The 27,294-nt window shown below is 42.9% G+C and overlaps 1 protein-coding gene across 1 annotated transcript in view; it reads right to left on the bottom strand.

The window, feature by feature from the left end:
* Positions 1–27,294, bottom strand: part of LOC311492541 (high affinity immunoglobulin gamma Fc receptor I-like) — a gene marked incomplete at both ends in the record, with an annotated part of 49,109 nt that overhangs the window by 17,262 nt on the left and 4,553 nt on the right. The window contains one exon of the mRNA XM_084550831.1: positions 25,804–25,845. Coding sequence (XP_084406957.1) covers positions 25,804–25,845 — 42 coding nt within the window. The remainder of the gene's footprint in view (positions 1–25,803; positions 25,846–27,294) is intronic.

Here is a 27,294-nt window from a genome sequence, read left to right as displayed (position 1 = left end):
CCCCTCCATAGAATGGAATGAACTTTATTGTCACTATAACAAGTACAGCGAAATTACAGCACTCAACCCGTCCGTACATATACAGACAATACATACAATAAGACAGACATATGGGATGAGTGTTAGGTAATAGTGGGGGGGGGGGGGGGGAAGGGGAGAAGAACAAAAGGAGAGGGGAGGATTAAAAAAAAGCAGCTCCCAGACTACACTCCTCTGGGGTAGTACAGTGTGGGACCGGGAAAAAACCTAAGCAACATAGGCACATTTGAGCACACTTTACAGCATAAATACTCATAAAAACAACTTGCACCGGGGGCCGGAATGCAGATTAGATTATGATTGTTTGGGTTAGGGCGAGTAGTTGCATTTCAATAGACACGATTTACTCTGTTTGTCTATTCTGGTCTCCAAATCATGGACCCACTACCATCCTAATGTTGGAGTGGAGGATGTTGTTATCTTCCTGTTACACCAAGCTCTCTCTCACCTGGAAAAGCCTGGAAGCGATGTGAAAATCACCTTTTTTGATTTCTCAAGTACGGTCAACACCATCTAGCCTTTGATTCTGAGGGACAAACTGGAGAGGATGGGTGTGGACCACCAGCTGTCCAAATGGATCCTGGACTACCTCACAGACTGACCAAAGTTTGAGAGAAACAGGAACTGTGTATGAAAAATCCGTTAGATCCCACTTATACCTAATATGGACATTTATAGGTTTGGCCACTGTGGAAACTGCGGACAAACCCACTTTTAAACATACTGCATCCCGGTTGGGTCCTGCCTGTGGCATAGTGGGACCCTTGTTTAAGGTACAAGTGGGACATATGTGGGTATTATTTAAATGCACCATCGAAAGCCCAGGTAGATTCCACTTATACCTCATATGGGCATTCAAGGGTTGGGCCACTGTGGAAACTGTGGACACACCCACTTGTAATCCATACTAGTTGTGTCCTGGCTCTTATATAGTTGGAGGCCAAAATCAAGTTCTTCAACAGCAGAAGAAGAGACTTCTCCACAGAGATACTTTGGTCTTCACTTTCTTTCTGCTTTGGCCAGAGTCTTCACTTGGAACAGGATGGATCCTCGTTCTCTGCTCTTCACTGAAAGGCTCAAGATCTGTTTGTGTCTCTTTGACCTTCGACAAAGTGTAGTAGTCATTGAGGCTAGAAACGTGATGTTTCTTGGGCAGGGGGACTATAGTTGAGGATTTCAGGCAGGGTAGGACAGTGGACTGTGCCAGGGACTGGTTGAAGATCTTTGTGAAGATTCCACCCAGCTGATCTGCGCAGTCCTTCAGCACGCGTCCCGGGACGCCATCAGGACCAGCCGCCTTTCTCAGGTTGATGGCCCACAGAGTGCGCCTTACCTCGTGCTCTTCAGCTGTGAGGTTTACGCCACTGTGGACCGTGTGGTGTAGTTGTGCGTTCTCTGGTGCTGTGACCTCGAAGTGGACAAAGAAGACGTTCAGTTCCTCTGTCAGCGTACTGTATAGTCTTCATTTAAAGATGTCCTGTTGTCATCTTCCCAACCCCCTCTTGTCACAGCGATGGATCTTCAGTACTGAAGATGGTCCAGTGAGGAGCGACGCTGCATCTGGACGCAGGAGACGTGGGTTCGCATCCCTCGAGGTACGCAAAAACACACCTAACAAAAAAACTAAACTAAAACCTTCAAAACCAGCAAACAAAAATCGAACCGCAAACAACTAAAACCGCTGTTTCGCGCTTGCGTTCTCGTCGATTTCATCTGCCATCGATTTGTGACTTCTCTCATCTCTGGAACAACTCCAGGTAAGTCCAGCTAGCTTGAACAAAGCTAGCTAACTTCTTCTTTTTTTTATTAATAAAGAAAAACAAGCAAAATACTTACAGGAGAAGGACAAAACAGTGCAGAACACTGAATAAAATAAACTGCTAGTTGTGCGTGTTGTGTGGGTGGGTGAAGAAAAAAAAATATTCAAATAAATAAGTAAATAAAGAAATTGCAATACCAGTAAACAAAGAGTGGAGAGGGTGACAAGAAATCAGTGCTACCTGTTACATTATGTTTTGCTTAATTACAATAAGATGAATAATATTTTTCAGTGATTAATATTATAGAAGGTTTAGTATAGCAGTGTAAAAGGATAGTGTTTTTTTCCCAAAAGAAATGAAACATAACTGACAGAACCTTAGAAACTTAGACAGTTTTGTTTAAAGAGGGAGGAGAATATGAAAAAAAAAGAATAAATAAATAACGGTTAAGAAAAAAACATACATCACACAAATAACAACAAACAGCTCAGTCATTCATATCAGCCTACCTTTAAACAAGAGGGACATTCTTTGGAATGAACAGGACAAGGTTGTCCTGTCCAGGGCAGGAAAGGCAGTGGTACTGTATGCATTGAATGCATCTGGATACAGCAGGTCCATGGTTTTGTTGTCACAGGTTGTCACACACGCAATCCACATACTGGGTGAAGTCTGTGAGGGTTCTGTCCAATGTCTCATGATTAAAGTCCCCATTCATCACAATAAAGGCATTTGGCTGCTGCATCTGCGGACCGGAGATGGTGGTGTTGATGACGTCAGCAGCCACTTCAGCCTTAGCTGTGAGGGGGGGTTGTAGATGGTGATCACAATGGTGGACATGAACTCCTTTGGCAAATAAAAAGGACATAACCCTATAGCCAGCAGTTCCATGTATGTGCTACACGGACGTTTCTTCGCACAGATGTGTCTAGGATTGCACCACCGTTCATCCCTTCTTCTTGCCGCTATCAGTCATGTCTCTGTCCGCCCGCACAGTCTCTAAGCCAGGTGTTGCAACGCTGTGGTCCGGGATGTGCGATGTTCTGCAGCTCTGTGCAGTCACATCTTCTCCCTCCATCACAGGACGAGCAGGACTCTCCAGGATCACAGAACCAGCTGAAGAACACGATCATATTTAATTGATCTTGAAATCACGTTGAGATAATCACAAAATATCACTGCCTCACTGCAAACATACAAGTGACATTGATGTTGATGATGTTTCTTCTCTCTCCTCCTTCCTCACACCAATACTTTCCAGTATCAACACGATAAACACTTTCAGTGGTGCAGCTGGGTCCTCTTGATGTTCTGTCATTAGTGGTGCAACACGAGGGCGTCTCCCCAGTCAGCTTATCTTCAAATTCACAGTAAAAGACTCCCTCACAATGCAATGACCTACACATAATGGTACCTAGATAGAGGTCAAGCTAGAGGAATGTAAACAGGCATTAACATACTGTCGGGAAGGTTGTTGCTAGTGCGTGACACCAGTAGATTTTGACCGTAAACAGGTCAGAAGTTAAAAAAGGAGGCTGAGTTCATGTGAAAGCAAGGGACCAGATACTTCAGTGCATAGATGGGGACTTCAAGAGTCCCATATGAAAAAACCGAATAGGTCTCACCTGAAAACCTTTTAGATCCCATTTATACCTCATATGGACATTCATAGGTTTGGGCACTGCGGAAAATGCGGACAAACTAACTTTTAAATATACAGCATCCCAGTTGGGTCCTGCCTATGTGAGATCCTTGTTCAAGGCACAAGTGGAACTATGTGGGTTTTATTTAAATTTGCCAGATAGCCACCATCTAAAGCCCAGGTAGATTCCACGTATACCTCATCTGGGCATTCATGGCGAGGGCAAGTCCGGAAAGTGCAGACAAACCCACTTGCGGCTGGGTCGGGTCATGCCTCTGACCTAGTGAGATCCTTGTTAAAGTAATAGATTGGGCTGAGATGGGCCTCATATAAATTTCCCAAATAGGCACCATCTAAAGCCCAATTAGATCCCACTTAAGCCCCTTATTGACATTCACAGATTGGACAACTATAGAAAGTGCGGACAAACTCACTAGCGGCCCTTTTGAGATCCTTGTTAAAGTGATAGGTGGGACTGACATGGGCCTTATGTAAATAAACCCACTGGGCGTCATGTATTAACCAGTTATATCCCACTTAAACCCCATTCATAGGTTGGGCCACTGTGGACACTGTGGACAAACCCACTTGCAACCTAACCTGATTGTGTTCTGGCTCTTTTTCAATCTTTGGGTGGGAGATGGGAAAAGATAGGTGCAGGCCAAAATCAAGTTCTTCAACAGGCTCGAGATGTGTTTGTGTCTCTTTGACATTTGTCTTTACCACGTCCAGTGATCAGGATTTGCATGGTTGAAATAGCTCCACCCAAGGTTCTCTTCGAAGGTAAAGGATGGCTGTGTGACTTTAGTGGGTTTGCAAATCATGATAAATGTCGTAGATTGGTTCGTTGTTCAGTCCGCATCAATGGGGCGAACCACGGTAGATTTGTTTGTTTGGGTCGTGATTCATAAAAGGATGAGGCTAATTATTAAAATATAAGTTGTTGATAGTCACTGAATGCTGAGAAAAACGGGGTTTCGCAGCGTGGAGAGGGGTGACTATAGGACGCTGGAATTCACTGTTAACACACACACATCAGCGGTGTGATGATTTCAAGGACAGACTCTCTGATTAAAGGAGAGTAACCCAAAAACCAAAGGACGTTGAGAAACACAAGAAGCAAAGGGACACAGGGAATAGCAGGAGAGCCTAACAGGTACTTCCACAGTAACTGGACAAACAAACTGTCAACGGATGAGAAAGGACTATATATACATACAAAGAGTAATGAAGTGAAACTAATAAGAGAGGAGCAAGCAAACAAAAGACAAGGAAGAAGAGATGACAAGACAGAGGAGAGTTGTCTTGGTGGTGAAGCACAACCACCAGAAATAAAACAGGAAGTGAGGTCAAAGAATGACCTTTTTGTTGACTAAGGCTGGAGAACCTTCAAACTACTGATGACCCAAGAAATTCTAAAGAAGAACATTCATAGTAATGGATCTGTTTCTGACTGAAGATCGACTGATTGTGCTTTCAATAGACATAACCCTCAAGACCATTGTCAGTGTGAACGTGACTGTACCACAGGTTATTTCATGAGGACGTGCATGAATTTCACTCATAACACCGAGGAACGTTCTGCTGTAGTTATAATTATCATGACACACGTGAGAAAACGCTGACATTTTGTACCACAGAACAAACTCAAACAGACGCTCTGACATGTAGGACATGACTTTTATTCTCATCTGTGAAACACAACAAACCCTCGTCTTGTTGCTGACCTCAAACCTAAAAAAAGCAATGCAACAACATCAGATATGCAGCTAACCACGGCAAGTTTAGAAACAGCAGCAGCAGCTACACTCATCTGGTGAGCAACTATGTGAACAGACTAAGCTGATGGAACAAGTTGGTTAAACTGCCTGACGAAAATGAACCGAAACTTCTCTGATCTGTTGGTTAAAGCGCACATGCTGTCAAACTTTTTATTTTTTTTCTGTTTTAACTTGTAGCATAACAACAACAATACTGGCCCTGAATGTGTCACTTCCTGGTTTTCACATAGACCATGGGTACATCCGAATAGTCAGTACATACTAACATCGGTTAGAACGTACTACTCAACCGTAAATTTAGTACGTTATTTATGTATGCGAGCGAGTAGTAGGCATACAATTCGGACGTACTGGGCAGCCATCTTGCCTGTCCTTAGACCCCGGATGTTTACATGTGACGCCGACACATATGATGCACACCGGCGGATGCCGCGAAATTTTAAAGCCACCTCGGAGAAGTATTTTCGAAACAACCAACATTTTAAACTCAACATTTATCCTAATATACTTACATTTATAAACTTCTTTTGTTGTAGCTGTAGCTGTCACAACGGTCTCAGCCATTTTGTCTGATTTGATATTCACGGCGGGTCGTCTTCTTCTACGCTTAGCGGGCTCCCGCTGAATTGTGGGATAGCGTAGTGAGCTACCGTTGTATACTGTGGAGGTCGTAGGCCATCCGGGTATTTTTCGCCTACTAGTCGATGTCTACTAAGAATTCGGACGTACTACTACTGTGGCGTACTGCGTCTCGCCTACTGAACAGTACGTTAGTATGGGTATTTGGATGCACCCCATGAAGCTCCTCTATTCAGTTAGCGCTTAGCAACCTGTAACACATAGGACACAGAAGACAAATATCATGCAAGTTGTAGATTCTAGAAAGAAAAGAAGTTGTTGCAAAAGTCTACTTTTTGACTTTTCTTTTAGCATCTATGAGTGGACAGCGAGAACGTGCTCATAGAAAGACACCTGTGTAGCAACGAGGACATAAAAGACTGTATTTGACTCACAATCTGAATTGTAGAATAGTTGGTGTCATTGTCTACCGGGTCTTGAGCCGGTGAGGGAACGCTGGACTCTGCTGGACTCTGCTGCTTTGAAGACAAGTAAAATATTCCTTACTGCACGTGTCTTTTCAATTAGAACAATAAATCATTCACAGACATTGGGATGAACAGTGTTATGAATAAGATAACCACCCCCAGGCTCCAGTTTACATCCAACTTTTGGCTTGAAATTCAATAATCATATTTCCCAAGTGTCACAGAGTCTCTATGGAGCTTTGGCTTTTTAAACATTTTGAATTCTGATCAGTTGTTGAATTTGGGTAAATAAATTACCTAAAGTTGTCAACTGAAGTTAACACCAGCACTATCACGTCAAACAATGTACATGCTGAGTAGCATGCTAACTATGGTCTGGACCAAAAAAAATATAAAGTTTGAGGAAATACCTCTCTTCTTCCTGTTCGTTGGTACATTAGCATACATTGCTTGGCTTGTTTCAGCTGCACTGGCCTGTACAGAGACTGAAAAAAAAAAAAGAATAAATGTACATATTTAACATCATTTCTGCTAAATTCTTAATCTCTTAACATTAAATCTAGATGTATGATGCTCTGATGAGTTGGAATGAGGCACTGCATGTGAGTGTGAACAAATATCTGTAAAAAAAAGAAGATATTTTGAACATTGTTGTGGAACTAAAGTAACATGAGGACTGATTTTCTAAGTAACAAGAATCACATAAGATTGAAGTTAATTTAATAATGTGCATTTATAATGTGAAAAACTTCTTCTCTAGCACCCACCCCTGAGGAACTTTTCTGTGACTTTTGTGTACATGGAAGAATCGTTTTGTGACAAAGCAAAACCAGTGAGTAAAGTTCACTTTATGTGCTTCACCTCTGCCACAGGGAAATCTGCCAAAGCAAAGTAGTCCAACAACCAACACGAGAAGCATCAGCAAGACGGAGACGATGATCCATGGTGTGTTTGCAGAGGAAGAGGAGGCAGGATAACAGTCTTTGTGATCTTCTGTATAAACGGTAGAAAAAGATGAAACTTAAGGAGATTGGAATAGTTTGAGAGTGAAAAGATATACTTTATGAATCTTATTTTGAATAAACCTACATATCTCACCTCCAACAGACAGCCAGCTCTGTGGTGATTCTCCAACTCCAGAGATGTGACATTTGTAGAGTCCTTGATCAAACATGGAGACTGTTTTGAGTCTCAGATTTCCTGTGGAGCTTCTGTTCTTGTGGACTCCATCTTGATAGAAATCAGCTGTGAGGTTCGAGGAAGATATTTTGGTTCTGCAGCTCAGAGTCACATTGTCTCCCTCCATCACAGGATGAGCAGGACTCTCCAGGATCACAGAACCAGCTGAAGAACACAATCATATTTAATTTATCTTGAAATCACGTTGAGATAATCACAAAATATCACTGCCTCACTGCAAACATACAAGTGACTTTGATGTTGATGATGTTTCTTCTCTCTCCTCCTTCCTCACACCAATACTTTCCAGTGTCATCTGTATAGACACTTTTAATGGTGCAGTTAGGTCCTCTTGATGTTCTGTCATTAGTGGTGCAACACAAGGGCTTCCCTCCATTCACTTTATATTTAGCATCACAGTAAAAGACTCCCTCACAGTACAATGTGACCGACTCATATTCAAAGAACTGCAGTTTGTTTGGAGAGATACGAAGAAAAGCTGCATCTGAGACAAAGAAAAACAGAGAAATTGAGTTTAGACATTTACTCCTGTGAACTGCTGGACAACGACTACAATATTTAAATGTAGAAAAGTAATAGAGGAACTCCTGTGATGATTAAACACACCAATCTCAAGATATTTTTGCCTCTTTTCTACAACTGCCCAACAAAACATCTACTCACCAACTTCCTGGTCCTGTGCACACAGCAGGATCGTCACAGTCACTGAAGATGCAAAGAAAATAGACAAATCAATAAAAGTTTTGTCGTCTCCTACAGCTGCTCACAATGTTCAGCATATTTACTATTAAATGTCATAGTTGGTGAAGAATAATACTTAAGTTAAAAGTGTTAAATTTAAGTTCACTCACTGACAACTTTTGAAAGATTTTCACATGCATGAGCTTTTTAATCGTAAATAAAGTCTTTATCATTAAATTTTAATCTGGAAAGGAGCCAGTACTCACACAGTGCGACGCAGAAAGCTCTGACCTCCATGTTGTCTTGCCACTGACTGACTGAACATCAGACTGAAGTGTAAAATAAGAAGCGGCCTCTTCCTGTGTGGCAGATTTCTGAGAATCAGAAGCGGTGAATATAGGCTAAACATCAGTGGGTGGTGCGAAGACAGAGCGAATGGGCGCTCAGTGTAAATTTGATGTTTCCTGCTTTACATGTTGGTTTGTGGTTTATTAGCATTCTAACATATACTTATTGGTGCAAAGTCTAAAGTACAGCTGAGACTGACAGGAAAGTCATCTTAAAAACAGTGCACACATTTAACCACCGAGTTCCTAGAGTGCTGGAGGTGAAACTCACAGAAAAAGACAAAATTTAAAATGTCTTCTAGTTTAGATAGTAGAAAACACCCTGATAGCAATGACATCATTCTGAACTCATTCAGCAACCCCTTGACTAGAAGTGAGTAAACCAAGGGTTTATAGCAAAATACCACGAAGCACACATGTTTTAGAAAGGTTCTAGTAAAATTAGAACCAGACCATCTCTGCATTAGGACAAAACCAAAGTACCCACGTTGAGTTCTAACCTCTTGAAAGTGAATCTGGAAACAAAATATTACTAATACCCACTACAGGAGGCAATGTGCACAATTATTGGGAGTCTCACCATAGCCGTAGTCTACGTATTTTTAACAATATCCAGACCGGCCGACGTAACAATGCATGAAGCGGCCCGCATGTTCTTTGTTTACAGGAGGGGGCAGCTGATGCTCCCTCAGGACAGACACGAGATCCCCCCAGAGATACTTCGTAAGACCCACCGTGGATGCCGTGCAGGAAAGCAACGTTGTGAAAAGAAGAGACGCTTCAGAGCTCTTCTCCCCTCCGTCACCATGGGAAACTTGAGATCTCTGCCAAACAAGACGGATGAGCTGGCCGCGCTAACACGACAACGGGAGTACAGAGAGATCAGCGTCCTTCTGTTCACGGAGACCTGGCTTTCATGAGTATCCTGGACACCACTGTTATGATGGACAACTTTCATCGTCTGCAGGCTGACAGAACAGCTGTCAGCCTTAAGGGGAAAAGATGAGGAATGGCTGTGTTCGTGAATGAGAGGTGGTGTAAACCTACACACTGCTCTGTTAAAGCACAACTGTGTAGCAAGGACATTGAACTGTTAGCAGTTAGCATGAGGCCATACTATCTGCCATGGGAGTTTTCACATGCTATTGTGATAGCGGTGTACGTCTCCCTATCTGCTAAGGTGGACACAGCTTCAGCTGACCACAACATTGTGCACCTGGAGCCTGTGTATAAGCCTGCGATACACCTGCAGCCTGTGGTCCCAATGCACGGTGAAGAGGTGGACTGTGGAGAGCGAGGCAGCTCTCTGGGACTGCTTCAACACCACTGTGTGGACAGAACTCTGTGATCCACATGGGGAGGACATCAATGCCATGACAGACTGCATAACTGACTACATAAACTTCTGCTTTGAGAACACCGTTCCCTCCAGGGTGGTACGGTGCTCCTCAAATAACAAGCCGTGGATTAACCCTGATATTAAAGCTCTGCTGAAAGAGAAGACGGGAGCTTTCAGATCAGGGAACAAGGAGGAGCTGAGGACTGTACAGAAGGGGCTGAGATGGAAGATGAGGGAGGGAAAGCACCTGCAGAGGAAGAACATCAGAGGGGTGTGGAGAAGCCTGGAAACTATCTATACAAAACACCCCATGCACAGATTCAGTGGGTCAACAATCTAAATCTACATTTCAGTGGGTTTGATCAAGGACCCCCTCCTTCCCCCATGTAGCCCTTCCCTCACTTGTTGACACCTGGCTTATGCCCTCCTCACTCAGCCCCTCACACCTCTGGCTCATCAGACCATACACAACCACTTCACACCAGGATGGAGCCACTCATCCCCCACCCCTGTCCTTCACAGCAGACCAGGTGAGAAAAGACTTCAAGAAGATAAAAAGCGAGGAAAGCAGCTGGACTGGATGGTATCAGCTCCAGGCTCATTGAGTCCTGTGCAGGTGAACTGTTTAGAGTTATGGAGCATGTCTTCAACCTGAGCCTTGAGCTGAGAGTGGTACCACAGATTTAGAAGACCTTGTGCGTGGTACCGGTGCCTAAAACATCACACCCTAAAGACCTCAGCAGCTACATGTTAGAGAACAATTCTACTTCCCTATAGATAGTTTGTGTAGTTAATGTTAGATACATCACCACACATTCCTCCCTAACACTACAGACCAGTGGCTCTAACATCCCACCTGATGAAGACACCGGAGAGACTGGTACTGAGACATCTCCGGTCTGAGGTGGGCCCCTCCATGGACCCACTGCAGTATGCCTAACATCCTAATGTTGGAGTGGAGGACGCCATTATCTTCTTGCTACACCAAGCTCTCTCTCACCTGGTAAAGCTCAGCAGCACTGTGAGAAATTTCTGAATGTGACATGAGTTGTGCTGATAGTCAATAGAGTAAAAGATGAACAGGAACTGAGAAAGCACAGTGCCCTGTGGGACTCCCTCACCACTCACCACCACATCAGACAGGACATGACCCAAACGAATGAACTGTGGCATGTCTGTCTGGCAGTCAGTGATCCAGGAGACAGTGGACGCACTGATGCCCATCGACTGCGGCTTCTCACCCAGCAACAAAAGCTGGATGGGGTTGAAGGCACTGGGGAAATCAAAGAATATGATTCTCATCGAGCCTCCTCCACCTTGTGTGAGTTAGTGAGTTGCAGCAGATATATGACAGTGTCATCCAAGGCATCCAGACGCCGCTGGTAGGCAAACTGTAGGGAGTCTAAAGATGATCTCACCTTCATCACATGGGATGTAAGGCCAACTGGACGGTAATCACTGAGGACGGTTGGAGACAACTTCTTGGGCACGGGAACTAGACAGGAGGCAGATTGAAGAGATGCTGGAGAACACCAGACATCTGGCTGGCAAAGGTCCTCAGTAGGATATAAACAATGGTCATGCCACCTTGTGAATAACACTCTGTTACAAAAAGAATGGCAGTAAGTAAAAGAAAAGTTTTGAGGCACACACAAACCCCAGCAATACCATCATAAAGTTCGCAGACGACACCACACTGGTCGGACTCATTACAGGAGGAGATGAGGCGGCCTACAGATCTGAGGTCTAAAGACTAGTCACATGGTGCACAGAAAACAACTTGTCTCTCAACACTGGGAAAACCAAAGAACTAGACTAGACTTCAGAAAGTGCAGCGCCGACCCCCTCCCTCTCTTCATCAATGGGGACCCTGTAGAGAGGGTACACAACTTCAAATACCTGGGAACCCTGATCTCGGACCGACTCACGTGGATGGACAACACTACAGCAGTGGTAAAGAAGGCACAACAGCGCCTGCATTTTCTCAGACTTCTTAAAAAAAACAACTTGTCTGAAAAGCTGATGGTGCTCTTCTACCGCTCCTCCATAGAGAGCATCCTGGTGTACTGTGTGTCAGTATGGTATACTGGATGCTCTGTAGCAGACAAAAAACGTATACAGAGAGTGATCAACACAGCACAGAAGATCATTGGCTGTTCTCTACCCTCACTAGAGGAAATTGCCAACTCAAGACTGCTCTCAAAAGCCACAAAAATCACACAGGACTGTTCTCACCCTGGTCACTCACTGTTTGAACTCTTGCCCTCAGGGAGACGCTATAGATGTCTAAAAACAGGGACTAGCAGGTTTAGGAATAGCTTCTTTCCCAAGGCAATATCAATTTTGAATGGAGCTAAACTTTTTTAATAATGCTATTTGCATTGTTACTCAGCACTTTACGCTCATTTATTTCTTTACTATTATTTATTACATGTTTTTATTATTTATTACACAGGCTGCATGGAGGATGTTTGCAATGTTGCAATGGATGGTGGGTGGATGTATTGAAACGTGTGTATGCATATGTATGTGTGTGTGTGTGGAGGAGGGTGTAAATATTGCAATGAATGTGTTGTATTAGTGTATATATGTTGACGCACTTTACTGGAGTGGCTCTATGAATCTCACTGTGCAATGACAATAAAGGCATTCATTCATGATGAACCATTCCTGCACTATATTTCTGACAAAGAGTTAAACATAAAAAACAAAAAAACTGACGAAAAAACACTAAAAGACGCACACAATCAGGAGCTGCAGCAACAGGCATCCACTTACAACAGCGCTATTTAATGGTGTCTAGAGTAAGGTAAGGTTCATAAAGGTCTCATTCTATACAAAACAGTGATAATTTGTGTACTTTCAATAGTACCACCATAAGCCCACTAGACGGAGCAAAGGACCATGTATGAAATTAGGTCACAGGGCCCAGATCCTGTCAGGCAAGTCACCATGTGTTGCACAGTTGATGGATGATCCTATGAATCCGCTCAAATGGACACAACAGGTAATAAAAACAATATTAGTTGACAGCTGTTTTCATAAATGTCTCAAGAAAAAATTCTGACATGTTGACTATGCAAGTTGAAGTTTTGGTGTTCTCTCTTTTGGCTGAGGCTAGCTGTTTAGCTCCAGTTATGTGATGCTTTCTGTCAATGGAAAGAGTACCTTCTTTAGTTTCAAATGACACTGTTCAGAATAAGTCAAAGTTGTTTGCACGAGTAACACAGACAACTCGAATTGAACAAAGACATGTACAAAGTTTACTGAAAACAATTTCTTGTATATATTATATTTATGCAAATTATTTTGTTTGCACAAACTCTTGAGTTAATAAATCCTGTAGACATTTGACATAATAGAAGTTTATAAATCAATTTTTTTTTTTGCCAAGACTGCATGAAAACTGAAATGCTTTGCATGAATATAATAATTCTTGTTAGAGAGGACTTCCATCTCACCCACTCTGCTTGGAGGTGTCCAGGTAACGGCGAGTCCCACTCCCCGTTTTCCATGGTCAGCTCTCTCAGCAGCGATCTCCCCTGTATGGTGACAGGTGAGAGAAAGCCGAGTGGGTCGAAGATGCTGTTTATGGTTGAGAGCACGCCTCTGCGTGTGAAAGGCTTCTCGTCTCGCTGTACTTGAAAGGTGAATGTGTCTGTGACTATGTTCCAGCTGATACCCAGGCTACGCTGCATGGGGACGTTATCAGTGGCGAAGTCCAGGTCTTTGATGCTGCTTGCACGATCTTCAGGGGGGAACTCAGCCATGACAGCTGCACTGTTTGACGTGATCTTGTGCAACCGGAGGCTGTTGTGGGAGAGCATCTCCTGTGCCCGCTTCACCACGCAGATGGCCTCAGACTCTGTTACAAACGACTTAAGAGCATCGTCAACGTAAAAGTCTCTTTCAATGAATGCTCTGACATCAGAGCCGAATTCAGATTCTGCTTCTTTCGCTGCTCTCCTGAGGCAGTAGATTGCTACAGCTGGAGAAGGTGTGTTGCCAAACACATGCACACGCATTCTGTAGTCCACAATGTCACTGTCCCAGTTGTTGTCGCGGAACCACAGAAACCTCAGGTAGTCTCTGTGCTCCTCCTTGACTACAAAGCAGTAAAACATGTGTTGAATATCTGCAGTCACAGCAAATTTCTCTTTTCTGAACCTGATGAGGACGCCTAACAGGTCATTGTTCAGATCTGGGCCTTTGAGCAGGACATTGTTCAGTGAAATCCCTTCATACTGTGCACTTGAATCGAACACTATTCGAATCTGTTCGGGTTTCTTGGGATGGTAGATGCCAAAGGATGGCAAATACCAGCTTTCTTGTCCTTCTTGGAGGACTGGGGCAATCTCTGCATGCTGACTGTCAATCATCTTTTGCATGAATTGCATGTAATGTTCTTTCATGGCAGGTTCTTCTTCACTTGGAGAAGACCGTCTCTGGAGGCTGCTGGTTCTCACTGCCCTCCCTGCCGTTCTCTGACGTAGGTGGGGGTGGCTTTGCTTTCCATGGTGATGGACCTGGGTGGAGGGCTTCGACGTGCTTGATGCTCTGACATTCTGCACATGTTATGGTTTTATCACAGTTCCTTGCAATGTGTGTGGTTGAAGCACAACAGCGGTAGCAGATGTAATTGTCTTTGAGATATTGCTTACGGTCAGCTAGCAGTTTGTCTCTAAAGCTCCTGCATGCTCCTAATGAATGAGGCTTTTTGTGGATTGGGCATTGCTTGGTGAGATCTAGAGAGTCAGCTTCAGGCTCACCTTTCTGACTGGACTCGGAGACTTGAGTCTTGTGGACTGCAACGGGCTGGTTGACTTTACTCTGGATGCTTTTGAGTTTGTCTCTGTTTGTGGCAGGCGGAGGTGGTATGGTGACTCTGAAACTGGGATCGTTTCTTGCTTTGGCTTGGTTCTGAATGAAATTCACGAACACGCTGAATGGGGGAAAGGGAATCTGTTGCTGTTGCTTTATCTGAGAGCCGTAGTACATCCACTTCTCCTGTAAATTATACGGGAGCTTTTCTACGATTGGGGCTACTCCCCTAGCAGTGTCCAGGTAAGTTAGTCCTGGAAGGAATCCATCCTGCTTTGCTGCGTACAGTTCCTGTAGCAGGTCGGCTAAGTCACGTAGCTTGGCTGGCTCTTTGTTGGAGATTTTCGGGAAGCTTTCCAGTCTGGCAAACAGCGCCCCTTCGATGGCTTCGGGTTGCCATAGCACTCTTCAATGCGCTGCCAGATGGCTTGGAGGCCACCCTGGGGGTCTCTGATGAAGGCTGCTCTGAGCCTGCGTGCTTGCTCGGACGACTCTTTGCCGAGCCATTTAATCAGAAGGTCAGTCTCTTCTGCTACTGACAAGCCTATATTGTCTATGGCATTGCAGAATGAGGCTTTCCACGCCCAGTAATTCTCTGCCTTATCGTCGAACTTCATCAGCCCTGTAGAGACGATCTGGTTTCTAGCGATGAACTTCGCCAGGTCAGCTGTCGGGGAGCTGTGTCCATCTTGGGCAGGTGTGTGACGAGGCAAGGTAGGATGTGGGGCAGGACTGGGTAGCCCATAGTCTTTTCTTCCCTGCCATGCTTGGTTGCTGGCTTGGAGTGGTATGTAGGACGGACTTGTAGGTGACATGGATGGCTGCTGTGGCTGTAGTGCTACCTGTGACGGGGTTAGCAGCCGTCTTGGAGCTGGTGTCGGTCTCAGGGACTCTGCCGGTGGGTGTATCGGTAGCTGCGCAGGTGATATCACTGGATGCTGTGCTGGAGGACTTATGGCTGGCTGCGTTGGAGGACATGCTGGTGGAAGCAGGTGGCTGTGCAGGTTGGGCGAAGTGTTATAGCTTTCTTGCTTTATGTCTCTCTGCTGTGGCACGTTGCATGCAGTGAAATACCTTTGGTTCAGTTCTGACCCTGGTTCCCCGAGGCTGTTGTCGTCATCTAATTCTGCTTGAAGAACTGCTGCTTCAGCTATTGCAGCCTCCATTTCTTTTCTACACTGCAATGCCTCCAATTCAGCTTCTGCTTTGGCAGTTCGTAGTTCTGATTCAGCTTTCTGAAGTTTCAGTGCCATTTCCCTTTCAGAAAAGGCTGCTTTGGTTCTTGCTGCTTGAGCTTTGGCTTTAGCAGTCGCTAGCACGGTGCTCCTTCGAGAGCTGCATGATGATCCGTGTTGAGACAGCACTCGAACAGAGCCTGGTGCAAATAGCTCTGATCTCACCTCCCATTCACCGGCTTCAGCTTCAGTCACACCAGAGGGAAGTCGCATTTCGGTCGGAGAATCCATGTCTTATGGAGCAGGGGACAAGTCTTTGCAAGTTACGTGCAGGCTTGGTGAGCGCAGGTTAATGGCGTCGTCCTGACGAGCAACGTTGTTTTTTCTTGCTAGCAGTTGAAGTTCTGCCTTCTTCTTGACAGGCGAGGGTTTGCCGTTTTACTGTACTGGCCTCACTAAACGTATGCGTATTTAGCTATCCAGCGCGTATAAACAGCCAGGTGAGGTGAACAAAGAAAAACGGATACTGCTTCATCCCGAGGTCTTTTTCTCCTCTCCTTTATTTTACACACAGCAGTGCAAAAAACAAGCTGTAAAACTGTAAACACAAACAAAAATAGCTTTTAGCTCATATCGTCTTTTTCAATAATTTCCAAATGCAACACATTCATTTCCTTCTTACACATCCCGATACTCTTAAGAAAACGTCTAATATAAAACATATTACACACAGCGTCACTCACCGGCATTGCCCCCGTGGGAAACACGACTGTGCGGAGTTTGAACGAAACTTGAAAGCAGACACGAAGCCCAGCTTGCTCTATAAAAGCCTTGAACTGACTGAACACAAATCTCGTTCCGCACGAGAATACAACGGGAAGTAGAAATCATATACCACACCTGCCGTTACCACAAGTGGCCAGTAGATGGCGTTAACGCACTGTAAATAACCAAAGAAACACAAAATGAATGAATGGTCATTAAGACCAACACACCACCGTCTTCAGTCTAGACTCATCTATAAAAGATTCTTCTGAAATAAAAGGCTTAAATAGAATAAGAATATCATGATTTTCATTTTCTCTTGGTTCCTTTCATTTTACATCTCTATTTACCTCACTTCTGCCTAACTCTCTCATCTGCTGTGTACCATTCAGGTTAAACTTTTTTTCAAAAAAAAGATATTGAGTATAAAATGAAAAAACACCATATTAAAGAACAGCATGTTAATGTATTTTTCTTTTTCTTTACATTTTACAAAACTGCAAACAGCAGAAGGCACCAAATGGTGCTGATACACTGTCAGAGCTCACAGGTTTCTACAAAGCAGCATCAATTAATAGAAGCGCTCAGACACTGTACTTATTTTAAACAGCATGTTTAAGAGTTATGGCAAGTGCGAAAGGTTTAAAAACCACATTTGCAGTCTGTTTGGAGAGATACGAAGAAAAGCTGCATCTGAGACAAAGAAAAACAGAGAAATTCAGTTTAGACATTTACTCCTGTGAACTGCTGGACGACGTCTACAACATTTAAAAGTAGAAAAGTAATAGAGGAACTCCTGTGATGATTAAACACACCAATCTCAAGATAGTTTTGCCTCTTTCCTACAAATGCCCAACAAAACATCTACTCACCAACTTCCTGGTCCTGTGCACACAGAAGGATCATCACAGTCACTGAAGTCGTAAAGAAAATAGAGGAATCAATAAACGTCTTGTCGTCTCCTACAGCTGTTCACGATGTGCAGCATATTTACTATTAAATGTCGTAGCTGGTGAAGAATAATACTTGAGTTGAACTAGTTAAATTTAATTTCACTCACTAAATGATGTTAAAAGACTTTCATGTGCATGAGCTTTTTAATTGTAAATAAAATCTTTATCATTAAGTTTTAATCTTGAAAGGTCAGTACTCACACAGTGTGATGCAGAAAGCTCTGACCTCCATGTTGTCTTGCCGCTGACTGACTGAACATCTGACTGAAGTGCAAAATGAAAAGTGGTTTCTCCCTGCGGCAGATTTCTGAGAAGCAGAGGTGATGTTAATAGCCTCAGTGTTTTGATTATATCAGTGGGTGTTACAAACAGCAAAGGCAGAGTGAATGTACGAGTCATCTTCGATAGAGTTCACATTAATAAGTCTTGAAGGAGTTTAAAAACCTTTGACTGTTGTTATTTATTTATTAATTTATTTAAAAAAAAAACAGGCAAGCAACAGTCTGATATGAAAAAATCGAATACGCCTCAGCTGAAAACCTGTTAGATCCCATTTATACCCATACCTAACATTTATACCTTTATACCTAACATTCATAGGTTTTGTACTGTGGAAACTGTGGACAAAATAACTTTAAAATATACAGCATCCCAGTTGGGTCCCGCCTATGTGAGATCCTTGTTCAAGGCACTGGTGGGACTATGTGGGTTTTATTTAAATTCGCCAGATAGCCACCATCCAAAGCCCAGGTAGTTTCCACTTATACCTCATGTGGGCATTCATGGCGAGGGCAAGTCTGGAAAGTGCAGACAAACCCACTTGCGGCCGGCTTGGGGCATGCCTCTGACCTAGTGAGATCCTTGTTAAAGTAATAGATTGGGCTGAGATGGGCCTCATATAAATTTCCCAAATAGGCACCATCTAAAGCCTAATTAGATCCCACATATGCTCCTTATGGACATTCACAGATTGGGCAACCATGGAAAGTGCGGACAATCCCACTAGCGGCCCTGCTGAGATCCTTGTTAAAGTGATAGGTGGGGCTGACATGGGCCTCATATAAATAAACCCATGGGGCTTCATCTCTTAACCAGTTATATCCCACTTAAACCCCATTCATAGGTTGGGCCACTGTGGAAACTGTGGACAAACCCACTTGTAACCCATACTAGTTATGCCCTGGCTCTTTTTCAATATTTGGGTGGGAGATGGGAAAAGATAGGTGCAGGCCAAAATCAAGTGCTTCAACAGGCTCAAGACGTGCGTGTGTCTCTTTGACCTTTGTCTTTACCACGTCCAGTGATCAGGATTTGCACGATCGAAATAGCTCAACCCAAGGTTCTCTTGGAAGGTAAAGGATGGCTGTGTGACTTCAGTGTGTTTGCAAATCACGATAGATGTCGTAGATTTGTTCGTGGTTCAGTCCGCATCAACGGGGTGAACCACAGTAGATTGATTTGTTTTGGGTGGAATTCATAAAAGGACTACGCTAATTATTAAAATATAACACTGCATGAAAAGTGTGATTTTCGTCAGTATGTGGCACTGTAGATTGTCGTGAAACTTCAGGTTAACGGCAGTTCACGGCAATTTGCAGGCAATGCCAAAAACTGCCGTGAATGGTCGGAAATTGACGTGGGCCCTGCTTGGCAGTCATCCCCCATGACCCCCCTCCTCCTAATTCTAGGGGAGGCCAATTCAAATGCAAATCAGGGTTGCATGGGGAGTTTTACCCCAGGTGACATTTTTCTAAAAGGTAAGAAAATCTCTGGTACAAATAGATCAGGCTCAGTATAGCCTAATTATAGTCTCTTAAATTTTAGCTTAAATTGATTTATTTAATGAAAGTATGCTAGATTACTGTATATGTCATTAGCAATGGCAAATGTTACACAACAGAAAAAAGAAAATGATACACAACAGAATTTATTTGAACAATGAGTTTCAATCAGCCTTTGCCACAAAGGTAAAATGTGCATGCAAACAACATTAGAATCAGAATGAGCTGTCTGCAGAGATCAGTCTTCTAGATCTCAACCACTGTGCATAGTGGCATGACTACAGTGACCTTTTCTTTGGTCTTACTTAGGGGGTGCGCGAGATGAAAAATGCAATGGCGGAGAAGAAGTTATCTTCTTCTACGCACCGTATATGCGCAACTAACAGAGCCAGCTGCGCTGCACTTGAAAATCGTCAGATGGATCCTCATTTTTTATATCTGTTCCTGAGCCTATGCTCTTTGTTATTTATGCTGTGGGTCTTGTGTAACTTTATTACAATTTAGTTAAAATTACTGGCGTTCTAATTTTATTTCCAAAACCGCTGTGTTATGATGACGTCGTTGTGTTAGCTCCACGGTCATTTACAGTTGCTGCAATTTTTGTTCAGTTCGGCTGAAAATATTATCCATATTTCCTCCAACTTATCTGCTTTCTGCCTCTGAGCCTGTCCTCATTGTCTTTGCTCTTAAAAGTGGAAGCTTGTGCGTAACTTTGTTTCATTATATTGTTATAAGAGTAGCGTGGCTCCTTTAAGGGGGTAGTACAGTGCGCATGTGCGACCGTAACGTGTGTGTGGGTGGTAGAGCGAGAGTAGAGCGAGTGCGCCGGTGAATGGAAGTAACAGCGAGACTGGTTAGCACAGCCATTAGGGAATTTAGCAATAAAGGTACAGTTTATGTCATAGTTGTTGGTGAATAAAGGCTGTCGCTTCCTTACCAATGGCTGGACGGCGTCTCGCGTTCAACTCGCCTTCAACTCCTCTTGGACGCGATCAACAACTTCCAGGCAGTCCGCAGACTGACGAGAAGAAACTGCTGGTTGCTATCAGTGGATTTTCTCGTCAACTTAATCGAGTTGCTGCCGAGATGAATGAGCAGTTAACTCAACTCAGCGATACGGTAAACTCCAGGTTGCTGTCCATAGAGGATAAGTTGGCTGCTCTGGAGACGAAAAACTGTGCTGGAGAGACTGACTCTAGGAAGAGAAGACGGGTGCACAATCCCAAGACTGCGGTAAGAATATGTTCGATGACTGCTAGCTAAGCTAAAAGTATCCTAGCCTAAAACCAAAGCTAAGAGTAGCCTAGTAGCCTTGCAAAAGAACAAGTGAGCAGAACCAGTGAAAGTTGCTTTATTAAAGTGTATTTTTCTGTCTTGTAATTTACAGGAAGCAGTAGGCTACGCCGTCTTCACAACTCAGAGACCAATCGCATGTTCTACGAACCGGAGCAAGGGTAAGATTTAAGCTTAAATAATATGCTTATTAACTTATTTACTGTTTCCCCTTCCTTGATTAATGTTACTGTGGCTTACGTTTGATTTTTATTCATACCACTCTCATTTAATTGTTTTCCAGCCGCCTGTAAGACCTACTACGAGACAGTAGGGCCTACGCAGGAACTTCAGATATAACCAGCCTGAATTTGCATCGCAGGCGGAGGCTGCGAAGAGTTCAGCTCGGGGTCGGTCGAGAAGAAAGAGGGTAAGACTTTTTTTGGTGACTATTTTTCAGGTGCATTGATAGATGTATTGTGTTCATATGCAGTGCATCGCACAGTACTGATTGTCTTAACTGATTGCTTTTTACAGCTGTTGGAAGCGAGACAGAGTGTGCTAGCAGAGGACGAGGTTGAACTCTGGAAGTCCGCCACCGTAGACATGATGTCTGATGAGGAAGACGGCGTTGTTGGCGGCGTGTCTGGATGGATTGTGAGAGCTCCATCCTTTCGCAGCCCGGAGCTCTCTGAACTCTGTGCCACGCTGCAGTCCCGTTTAGAGGCGAATCCTAAGTACAGAGTCACGCACCATAGACGTCTGCAAAACGGGCCTCCCTCAGAGAGAACGCCGCCAGCAAACAGCCAGCTAACAGAGCTGTAACTTTTGGGCTGCTTGTGAGCTACCCATATGTTGTGTGGGCACCTCACTTATAGTTGTGTGTTTGTTTTGATAAAGCGCTTCCTTTAATAAAGCTCTTTTTTTGCTTAAACATGTTCTTGGCAAATGTTCTTTTCCTCAATAAATTCATTAATGTCCTTGATGGTAATAATAGTGTAGTAGCCTAGGATAACAATGACATGAATATACAGCATAATAACATATCAAATAAATAAATACATTAATAAATAAATATATATAATATATAAATTATTATTGAGGTTTACATTTATTATGAGCCGGTGTGACCACCGGTGTGCCAACCAATCACGAGTGATTTTACTCGTTTGAAAGTTGTGGTTTCATCCAATACTGTGTAAGGACATTCAAGCCTGCCTGACCAGGCGCGGTTTCGCTGCCAATCATGAGTGATTTTACTTGTTTGAAAGTAGTGGTTTCATCCAATACTGACTAAGGATACTCAAGCCAGACCTGGCCAGGCACGGTTTCGCTGCATTCATATGCTAATTAGAACCATTAGCGAGATCTCACACGTCGTGGTACGTTAAAGAAAATTTGTGGCACAGACAAACGCGACGTTCGCGGGTTGCAAATTGTCATTAACTGCCGAAAATTAGGGAGATCTCCGGGCGTTTACGGGGACGAAAATCACACTTTTCACCCAGTGTAAGTTGTTGATAGTCAGTGAATGCTGAGAAAAACGGGGTTTCGCAGCATGGAGAGGGGTGACTCCAGGATGCTGGAATTCACTGTTAAGCCTTCTGGAGGTGTTGTGTGCCTAACATAATGGTACATCAGTGAAGGGAGGTGCCCACTTGAAAACCACAATGACATGCTGCATACTGCTGTTGACTAGGCCAGGTACCTGATGTCTTCATGTTGGTTGGTAGCGATATTTCTTTGTTTGGTTCGCTGCTGAGTGGGCCATACCAGCCAGCAGCATTTGGTTAGCTTTTATTTCACAAGGTTTGAATTATCCTGTGCTGCTCTGTGGGCCTACAAGCCAGTATCATTTATGTAGTTCATTTAGATTGTAGGTTAATCATCATATCACATGACCATAGGTTTGTAAGGGTTTCTCAGTTGGACAGGGCTTCTAAATGTGTTTTGCCTGGGATCTTGGCACAAGGGATTGTAATATCTAATCCTGTGTATTAATGAATGGACCATCCTGTCTTCACTTAAGCAGCTTTTGTGGTCAGAGTTGGGGAAGAGTTGATCTCATGGATGATCCACACATCAGTGGTGTGACGATTTCAAGGACAGACTCTCGAATTAAAGGGGAGTAACCCAAAAACCAAAGGACGTTGAGAAACACAAGAAGCAAAGGGACACAGGGAATAGCAGGAGAGCCTAACAGATACTTCCACAGTAACTGGACAAAACAACTGTCAAGGGATGAGACAGGACTATATATACATACACAGAGTAATGAGGTGAAACTAATAACAGAGAAGCAAGCAAACGAAAGTCAAGGAAGAAGAGCTGACAAGACAGAGGAGAGTTGTCTAGGTGGTGAAGCACAACCACCAGAAATAAAACAGGAAGTGAGGTCAAGGAATGACCTTTTTGTTGACTAAGGCTGGAGAATCTTCAAACTACTGATGACCCTATGAATTCTAAAGAAGAACATTCATAGTAATAGATCTATCTCTGACTGAAGATCGACTGATTGCGCTTTCAAAAGACATAACCCTCAAGACCATTGTCAGTGTGAACGTGACTGTACCACAGGTTATGTCATGAGGACGTGCATGAATTTCACTCATAACACCGAGGAACGTTCTGCTGTAGTTATAATTATCATGACACGTGAGAAAATGCTGACATTTTGTACCACAGAACAAACTCAAAGAGACGCTCTGACATGTAGGACATGACTTTTATTCTCATCGGTGAAACACAACAAACTGTCATCTTGTTGCTGACCACAAACCTAAAAAAGCAATGCAACAACATCAGATATGCAGCTATCCGCGGCAAGTTTAGAAACAGCAGCAGGAGGTACACACATCTGGTGAGCAACTGTGTGAACAGACTAAGCTGATGGAACAAGTTGGTTAAACTGCCTGACGAAAATGAACCGAAACTTCTCTGATGTGTTGGTTAAAGCGCACACGCTGTCAAAGTTCACATGTTTGTTTTTGTACAGAAACTATTTTAAATTTGATACACAGCAAACAGACCTGAGGTCAAAACTTTTTTTTTTTTCTGTTTTAACTTGTAGCATAACAACAACAATACTGGCCCTGACTGTGTCACTTCCTGGTTTTCACCTAGACCATGAAGCTCCTCTATTCAGCGCTTAGCAACCTGTAACACATAGGACACAGAAGAGAAATATCATGGAAGTTGTAGATTCTAGAAAGAAAAGAAGTTGTTGCAAAAGTTTACTTTGTGACTTTTCTTTCAGCATCTATGAGTGGACAGCAAGAACGTGCTCACAGAAAGACACCTGTGTAGCAACGAGGAGATAAAAGTCTGTATTTGACTCACAATCTGAATTGTAGAATAGTAGGTGTCATTGTCAACCGGGTCTTGAGCCGGTGAGGGAACGCTGGACTCTGCTGGACTCTGCTGCATTGAAGACAAATAAAATATTCCTTACTACGTGTGTGTCTTTTTGATTCGAACAATAAATCATTCACAGACATTGGGATGAACAGTGTTATGAATAACCTAACTACAACCAGGCTCCAGTTAACATCCAACTTTTGGCTTGAAATTCAATCATCATATTTCCCAAGTGTCACAGAGTCTCTATGGAGCTTTGGCTTTTCACACATTTTGAATGCTCATCAGTTGTTGAATTTGGGTAAATAAATTACTGAAAGTCGTTAACTGAAGTTAACACCAGCACCATCACGTCAAACAATGTAAAGTTAGAGGAAATACCTCTCTTCTTCCTGTTCGTTGGTACATTAGCATACATTGCTTGGCTTGTTTCAGCTGCACTGGCCTGTACAGAGACTGAAAAAAACAAAAGAATAAATGTACATATTTAACATCCTTTCTGCTAAATGTTTAATCTCTTGACATTAAATCTAGATGTATGATGCTCTGATGAGTTGGAATGAGGCACTGCATGTGAGTGTGAACAAATATCTGTAAAAAAAGAAGATATTTTGAACATTGTGGTGGAAATAAAGTAACATGAGAACTGATTTTCTAAGTAACAACACTCACACAAGAAGGAAGTTCATTTAATAATGTGCATTTATAATGTGAAAAACTTCTTCTCTAGCACCCACCCCTGAGGAACTCTTCCGTGACTTTTGTGTACATGTAAGAATCATTTTGTGACAAAGCAAAACCAGTGAGTAAAGTTCACTTTAAGTGCTTCACCTCTGCCACAGGGAAATCTGCCAAAGCAAAGTAGTCCAACAACCAACACGAGAAGCACCAACAACACGGAGATGATGATCCATGGTGTGTTTGCAGAGGAAGAGGAGGCAGAATAACAGTCTTTGTGATCTTCTGTATTGATGGTAGGAAAAGCTGAAACTTAAGGAGATGGGAATAGTTTGAGAGTGTAAACACATACGTGATCAATACTTTATGAATCCTGTTTAGAATAAACCTACATATCTCACCTCCAACAGACAGCCAGCTCTGTGGTGATTCTCCAACTCCAGAGATGTGACATTTGTAGAGTCCTTGATCAAGCATGGAGAATGTTTTGAGTCTCAGATTTCCTGTGGAGCTTGTCCACTTGCGGACTCCATCTTGATAGAAATCAGCTGTGATGTTGGAGGAAGATATTTTGGTTCTGCAGCTCAGAGTCACATCTTCTCCCTCCATCACAGGACGAGCAGGACTCTCCAGGATCACAGAACCAGCTGAAGAACACAATCATATTTAATTTATCTTGAAATCACGCTGAGATAATCACAAAATATCACTGCCTCACTGCAAACATACAAGTGACTTTGATGTTGATGATGTTTCTTCTCTCTCCTCCTTCCTCACACCAATACTTGCCAGTGTCATCTGCATAGACACTTTCAATGGTGCAGTTAGGTCCTCTTGATGTTCTGTTATTAGCGGTGCAACACAAGGGCTTCCCTCCATTCAATTTATATTTAGCATCACAGTAAAAGACTCCTTCACAGTACAAAGTGAGCGACTCATATTCAAAGAACTGCAGTCTGTTTGGAGAGATACGAAGAAAAGCTGCATCTGAGACAAAGAAAAACAGAGAAATTCAGTTTAGACATTTACTCCTGTGAACTGCTGGACGACATCTACAATATTTAAATGTAGACAAGTAATAGAGGAACTCCTGTGATGATTAAACACACCAATCTCAAGATATTTTTATCTCTTTTCTACAACTTTCGAACAAAACATCTACTCACCAACTTCCTGGTCCTGTGCACACAGCAGGATCATCACAGTCACTGAAGACACAGAGAAAATAGACGAGTCAATAAAAGTTTAGTCGTCTCCTACAGCTGCTCATGATGTTCAGCATATTTACTATTAAATGTCGTAGCTGGTGAAGAATAATACTTGAGTTGAAAGAGTTAAATTTAAGTTCACTCACTAAATAACGTTTAAATATTTATTATTATTATACATGAGTTTTTTAATTGGAAATAAAGTCTTTATCATTAAGTTTTAATCTGGAAAAGAGTCAGTACTCACACAGTGCGATGCAGAAAACTCTGACCTCCATGTTGTCTTGCTGCTGACTGACTGAACATCAGACTGAAGTGTAAAATAAGAAGCAGTCTCTTCCTGTTCTACTGTACAGAATCAGAGGTGGTGCAAACAGCCTCAGTGTCTCAGTTTATATCAGTGGGTGTTACAAAGAGCAAAGACAGAACGAACCTTTGAGTCATTTAAGAAAGCTCGAAGGAGTTTAAAAACCCTTTGCACGTTTTATTTAAAAAAAATATATAGCAGCTAAACAATGACCTACATATAAGGTCAGGCTAGAGGAATGTAAACAGGCATTAACATACTGTGAGGAAGGTGGCTGCTCGTGCATTACACAAGTAGATTTTGACCGTAAACAAGTTAGAAGCTAAAAGAGCAGGCTGAGTTTATGTGAAAGCTAATCCCAAGGTCCCAGATACTTCAGTATGGAAAAATGTATAGGCCTCACCTGAAAACCTGTTAGATCCCATTTATACCTCATATGGGCATTCATAGTTTTGTCCACTGTGGAAACTGAGGACAACTAAGATTTAGATATACTGTATCCCAGTTGGGTCCCACCTATGTGAGATCCTTGTTCAAGGCACAAGTGGGACATATGTGGGTTTTATTTAAATTCCCAGGTAGCCATCATCTAAAGCCCAGTTAGATTCCACTTATACCTCATATGGGCATTCATGGCTACACTCTAAGAAGTGAAACTTGGATGTTGTTTGCATTACATCATTTTTGTAAGGTGAAACTATTGAATAATTCCACTTTTGAAAAATAAATCAAGAGAGTTTCATTGCATTAATGTAATACAAAAAGGTTTTGGGATTACAAAATTGTGCTGAATTGAATCTATGTAATCAAGTTATTTAAAACACACTGCAGGCGTTAAAATCAATGAAGACCGCCCCAACGCGTTTTCCGTACTGTCTTGCACATGCGCAGTGTGGCTGAGGACGCCTTGGAAGACACGCCCATAGACATATATACGTAGTGATGGCCTCGACACGTGATTCAAAAAAAGGTTCATTAGTCGAAGCTTCAATGACACAGTGCTCTATTAGGACATAGTGGAGAATAAAATGCAGTACAATCGAGACGTGTCTTCATGCTTGTATGGAAGTTGATTTGCCATGCACATTCCTGTTCTACTACACCACATGGATATGTGGTTTAAAGCTGATAATAAATAAATT

Source organism: Chelon labrosus (genome assembly GCF_963514085.1).
Source record: "Chelon labrosus genome assembly, chromosome: 1".
Lineage (NCBI taxonomy): Eukaryota > Metazoa > Chordata > Actinopteri > Mugiliformes > Mugilidae > Chelon > Chelon labrosus.
The sequence above is the reverse complement of the archived record's forward strand: the minus strand, read 5'-3'. Positions and strand labels throughout refer to the sequence as shown.